At 40.3% G+C, this 6,108-nt stretch overlaps 2 protein-coding genes across 2 annotated transcripts in view; one reads left to right on the top strand and one right to left on the bottom strand.

Annotated features, from left to right (window-relative positions):
- The window catches only part of tbc1d7 (TBC1 domain family, member 7), a 28,700-nt gene that overhangs the window by 2,807 nt on the left and 19,785 nt on the right, over positions 1-6,108 (bottom strand). The window lies entirely within an intron of this gene.
- Positions 1-6,108, top strand: part of phactr1 (phosphatase and actin regulator 1) — a gene marked incomplete at its 5' end in the record, with an annotated part of 24,753 nt that overhangs the window by 11,156 nt on the left and 7,489 nt on the right. The window contains 8 exon segments of the mRNA XM_014028283.1: positions 802-882; positions 968-1,090; positions 1,171-1,338; positions 1,423-1,657; positions 3,432-3,646; positions 3,750-3,906; positions 5,462-5,517; positions 5,597-5,649. Of these exon segments, the coding sequence (XP_013883737.1) occupies positions 802-882; positions 968-1,090; positions 1,171-1,338; positions 1,423-1,657; positions 3,432-3,646; positions 3,750-3,906; positions 5,462-5,517; positions 5,597-5,649 (1,088 nt within the window).

Here is a 6,108-nt window from a genome sequence, read left to right as displayed (position 1 = left end):
ATAAAATAACTAGTAGCAAAAAGTATGAAAAGGCAACAGCAGCAAAAAGAGGGCTAAAATGTAAAAGAACTCTAGCTAAAAGTAAAAAAAAAAACACTTGCTAAAAGCAAAAATCCTAAAAGAATTAGCTAAAAGTAGCAAAACGTTAGGTAAAAACAGCAAACAAGAATGTAAAAGTACTTTAAGACCATGTAAAAGTAGTTGAACCATAGCTAAAAGTAGGGAAAATCTAGCCAAATTAGGGAAGTAACAAAACGAGTGATAAAATGTAACAGAACTCTAGCTAAAAGCTAAAAAACACTAGCTAAAGGAGGGAAAAACTAGCTAGCATCAAAAGAGTAGCTAAAAGTCTGAAGCTGAACATTAGCCTAATGCTATAAAACAAAAACACCAGGTGAAAGTAGAAAGCCATGAGGAAAAAAAATTGTTAAAAGTCGACATAAAAGTAGCTAAACTAGAGCTAAAGGTTGTAAAAAGGGGAAGTAGCAAAGTGAGGGCTAAAAGGCTGAAAAAAGCTAAAAAGAAGCAAAAAGCAAAAACTAGCTAAAAAAGCTAAAAATTAGCTAAAAGTATGAAAAGGGAAGCTTATAGATGGTAGTAGCAAAAGGACAGCTAAAGGTTTGAAGCAGGACACTAAATGCATAAAAAAAAACAGTAGCTAAAAGAAGCAAAAAAAAACTAGCTAAAAGTTTGTTTCTATAGCATCAGTTTCCTGTCATAAGTTTGTTCAATAAAGATGAAAACATTTGTGACGTTCTCATCCATGGTCTGCTGCAGGTGTTTACGGTCTTTGTGTTTCAGTGTTGGAGAGGAAGATGTCGACCCGTCAGAGCAGAGAGGAGCTCATCAAGAAGGGCTTCCTGAAGGAGGTCTACGACAAAGGTAGGAGGATTTAAAGGTCTCCTCTGTGGAAGACCAGGAGCAGGTCTGGCAGGTGGACTTCCTGTCTCCGTCTGTCCCTCTGCAGACAGCGGCTCCTCGCCGGCTCTCCAGGAGGAGGTGAGGATGGAGAACGGGCGCTCTGCGGAGCTATCCGGCTCGTCAGAGTCCGAAGGTTCGGAGCTGATGGAAGGAGCGGCGGCAGCTGTAGGTACGCAGCAAAGCCCCAAAACCTCTGACCAGGTGTCCTCTCACACCTTCTGACCTCCACCTGCTTTTCATTAAATTCAGGAACATCGGAGTTTGAAATGTCGAGTGACGGGTCGTGTCAAGAAGATCAGAGGYCCAGCCAGGCTCCGCCCACAAAGCCAGCCGACGACTCAGGAGGTCCTTCGTTACACAAGCAGCCTCCTGCTCCGCCTCCCAAACCTTTCATCTGGATACCCAATCACATCACAGGTKAGCTCAGGTTCGTTAACGCTCCCGATGGGGTTTGTCTTCGCCTCTTACCCCGGCTCCGCCCCCTTTTCCCATCCCACGCAGACGGCGCTCCCGTCAGGTTACCGTGCATGTCGATGAAATTATCACCTCCTCTACCTCCGAAGAAGCTCATGATCTCAGCGCCCGCGGGCAGCACGGAGCCCCCCGCGCTCACCTTCCAGAAGTGCCCCGCCCCCTCCGGCCACGCCTCGGCGCCGCCCCTCCCGCTGCACCCGCCCAGCCGGATCATAGAGGAGCTGAACAAAACCCTGGCCCTGACTGTGCAGAAGTTCGAGAGGTGAGAAATCGGAGCCAACTTGATTTACTGTCAAAAATGTTTTCTCATTTTTCTGTAGTTTTTACTAAATGTAAAACTGCAAAAATGCGATGAATACGTAACGCTTAAAGAGTTTAGCTGAAAACTGCTGAAGAAGCTGAAAATGTTAAATTATAAAACWGAATGTGAAATACGTTTCAGCCGACGTTCGCTGAAAGTAGGAAAAAAATATGAAAAAGTGTCAAAAACTGCTGAACAGAGCAGAAATCTAGTTTAAAATACCAGAAGTTTGATTTAGCTGAAAGATGGTTAAAAAAATAACTAAAAAAAAGCGCACATTAGCTAAAAAAAAAAAGTTGCAATTTCTGATAAAGTAGCTAAAAAAATGCTGAAAGGAGCTGAAAAACAGCTAAAATGTAGCTTGAAAACACTGAAAGTGACTCAAAGAAGCAGAAATAGCATGTTTGCCAAATTAGGCACAAAGAAGCCAAAATTTAAAAAATTTGCTGAAATCAGCTAAAAAGTAGCTGAAAATACAAAAAACTTAAATTAGCATAAAAATGCAGAAAGAAGCACAAAAATGTTAAAATTAGAAGATTAGCAGAATGGAGCAGGTGTAAAAAGCAGAAATGACTTATAAACACTTTGAATGGTTAAGGAAGTTGAGGACAGCTTTATTCATGTTCACTGAGACAAAAAGTGGCCAAAACAGCTAAATAGCTAAAATAAATAAATAAATTAAATAAAATTGCCAAAGTACCAAAAGTCTTGGCACCCCTGGAATAAATGAGCTGAATGTTTTTATATGAAATATTGAAAAAGCACATTAAAGCATTCAAACTGTTTTCTGCCTTTTTAGCCATTTTCAGATAATTTGAGCTTTTTTTCTACTTAATTCAGCTTTTTGCAATAATTTCAGCTTCTTACAGCTTAATTCAGCAAACCTGATCTTAATGCGTTTTTGTAATAATTTCAGCTTTTTAATCAAACCTTTAGCTATTTTCTACTATTTTTGGCTGCTTTAGCAATTTTACAACAAATTGAAACTTTTCTGTACTTTGTTTCTTGTTTTTCTGTGAGCTTTTTGACGCTTCGTTCGTTCTGTCGGCTGATGTCTGCTTGTGTCGACTTTTGTTTTTCTACTTTCAATAAAAATCAGCTGTTCAAATTTAGCTCATATTAACATTCTGCTATTAAGCCTTTTCAGTTTCTTTCAGCAAAAATATTGCAACAGTTGACCTCTGACGGTTGACCTCTGACGGTTGACGTCTGATGGTTGACGTCTGATGGTTGACCTCTGATAGTTGACCTCTGATAGTTGACCTCTGATGATTGACCTCTGATGGTTGACCTCTGATAGTTGACCTCTGATAGTTGACCTCTGATGATTGACCTCTGATGGTTGACCTCTGATGGTTGACCTCTGATGGTTGACCTCTGATGGTTGACCTCTGATAGTTCGACGTCTGATGGTTGACGTCTGATGGTTGACCTCTGGTGGTTGACCTCTGGTGGTTGACCTCTGGTGGTTGACCTCTGGTGGTTGACCTCTGATGGTTGACCTCTGATAGTTCGACGTCTGATGGTTGACGTCTGGTGGTTGACCTCTGGTGGTTGACCTCTGATAGTTCGACGTCTGATGGTTGACCTCTGATGGTTGACCTCTGATAGTTCGACGTCTGGTGGTTGACCTCTGGTGGTTGGCCTCTGGTGGTTAACCTCTGATGGTTGACCTCTGATGGTTGACCTCTGATGGTTGACCTCTGATGGTTGACCTCTGACCTCCCCACTGCAGCTCCATGATGCACGGCATCCCCTCGGTGCTGCTCGAGTGTGATGAGGACAAAGAAAACCTCCCCGACGAGGCGGACTACGAGGAACTGCCGGACATGTACAAAGACGAGGAAGAGGAGGAGGAAGACGAGGAGGATGATGACGAGGAGGAGGAAGAAGAGGAAGATGATGATGATGAGGAAGAAGAGGAAGAGGAGGATGATACACTCCTAACAAGTACGTTGCTGTAGTTTTTACGATATTTGAATCTGACAGTTTGTGTTTGTGGAATGTGGGCGTGGCCCAGAAGAAATGATGTCACCTGTCGCTCCTCCTGAAGGTACGCTGGCCCTGAAGGTYCTACGAAAAGACTCTCTGGCCATCAAGCTGAGCAACCGTCCCTCGAAACGGGAGCTGGAGGAGAAGAACATCCTGCAGCTGCAGTCGTACCAGGAGCGGCTCGAGTCTCGACAGCAGACCGCCACCAAACTGACCAGGTGAGCCTCCGACCAATCAGAGGGGCCGACTCTGTCAGCAGGTCAGGTGCGACCATCGAAAGCTTCTTCACACCCACGAGGTCACCAAAATCCAGAACTGTAGTGCCCATTAATGTTTGAGACAAACGACAGAGCTGCTGTGATCCACGTCCTGCAGCTGAGCTCATTTATTTTGATGTTGAGAGGTTTCACCATCAACTTTAGCTGGATTTTTTATACCTTTAGCTAGTCTTTTAATGCTTTTAGCTTTTCTTTTCATAACTTTAGCTAGTCTTTTAATGGTTTTAGCTTTTCTTTTCATACTTTTAGCTAGTCTTTTAAAGGTTTTAGCTTTTCTTTTCATACCTTTAGCTAGTCTTTTAATGGTTTTAGCTGGATTTTTATACCTTTGGCTAGGCTTTTAATGGTTTTAGCTTTTCTTTTCATACTTTTAGCTAGTCTTTTAATGCTTTTAGCTTTTCTTTTCATACTTTAAGCTAGTCTTTTAATGGTTTTAGCTGGATTTTTCATACCTTTAGCTAGTCTTTTAATGGTTTTAGCTTTTCTTTTCATACCTTTAGCTAGTATTTTAATGGTTTTAGCTTTTCTTTTCATACCTTTAGCTAGTCTTTTAATGGTTTTAGCTTTTCTTTTCATACTTTAAGCTAGTCTTTTAATGGCTTTAGCTGGATTTTTCATTCCTTTAGCTAGTCTTTTAATGGTTTTAGCTTTTCTTTTCATACCTTTAGCTAGTCTTTTAATGCTTTTAGCTTTTCTTTTCATACTTTGAGCTAGTCTTAATGCTTTTAGCTTTTCTTTTCATACCTTTAGCTAGTCTTTTAATAGTTTTAGCTTTTCTTTTCATACCTTTAGCTAGTCTTTTGAAGGTTTTAGCTTTTCTTTTCATACCTTTAGCTAGTCTTAATGCTTTTAGCTTTTCTTTTCGTACCTTTAGCTAGTCTAATAGTTTTAGCTTTTCTTTTCATACCTTTAGCTAGTCTTTTAATGCTTTTAGCTTTTCTTTTCATACTTTAAGCTAGTCTTTTAATGGTTTTAGCTGGATTTTTCATAACTTTAGCTAGTCTTTTAATGGTTTTAACAGGATTTTTATACCTTTAGCTAGGCTTTTAATTGTTTTAGCTTTTCTTTTCATACCTTTAGCTAGTCTTTTAATGGTTTTAGCTTTTCTTTTCATACATTTAGCTAGTCTTTTAATGGTTTTAGCTTTTCTTTTCATACATTTAGCTAGTCTTTTAATGGTTTGATAGATTTTTTTCATGCCTTACGTTGAAATAAGTGGTTTTAAATATTTTTTCATGTACAGTGCCCTGAGACAACGCATGTTGTAACTGAATTGAATTAATTGAATTGACACAGGTGTTAGTGTTTAGCTGGTCTGCAGCTGATGTAATACAAACATTTTGAACAGCCCAGATGTTAGGTGAAGGCTCAGTKAGTTACTGGCCTCTAGTGGTGAAACCAGAGAATACAAGGATCTAAAAGGTTTACTGTCAGAACGCAGCTTTGTTTACAACTTTAAATAAAAATAACGGCTCTGAACTCGTCTGGTTTTCAGGCGCTTGAGTCAGAGGCCGACAGCCGAGGAGCTGGAGCAGAGGAACATCCTGAAACGTGAGTCGTGTCTGTTGGTCGCCACAGAAAAGACGAATCACCTTCATTGTCTAAAAGTCCGTTTTTTTCTTTTCTTCAGCTCGAAACAAYCTGGAGGAGAAGAGGGAGATCAAACGGCACCTGTCTAAGAAGGTGAGACCATGAACCGGACCGTAATAATGTAAAAATGCAACATTTAAAAGTCAGTTTGTTTGGTTTTTTCTGGATTAATGAAAACAAAAAGGCTGTTTTTCAGGCAGTTTTTTCTGTTTTTATTATGGGGGTCCTAGAAGAAGTTAGGATCCATCTGTGGGMTATACAAAACATGTTGAATGTCAGATAATGAAATTTCACCTCTTCAGTTCTGCCCGTTCTTTAGCTCTCTTCAGAACCTGCTGTTTGCACCCCGCCCCTCCCAGCCTTTTGTTTACATTAGCTCCGCCCAGTCAACATGGCGTCCATGAAGTCAGTCAACACTAAACTCACATCACATSACTTACCGCCAGACATGTATAATGACTAAGTACATTTACTTTGTTACAGTATTTAAGTGATTTTTTTTTGAGGATTTGTAATTTTACCAAGTATTTTTTTAAATCATGACTTTTACTT

The sequence above is a fragment of the Austrofundulus limnaeus genome, unplaced genomic scaffold (assembly GCF_001266775.1).
Source record: "Austrofundulus limnaeus strain Quisiro unplaced genomic scaffold, Austrofundulus_limnaeus-1.0 Scaffold740, whole genome shotgun sequence".
NCBI lineage: Eukaryota > Metazoa > Chordata > Actinopteri > Cyprinodontiformes > Rivulidae > Austrofundulus > Austrofundulus limnaeus.
Note: the sequence above shows the minus strand (reverse complement) of the source record. Positions and strands in the feature narration are given on the sequence as shown.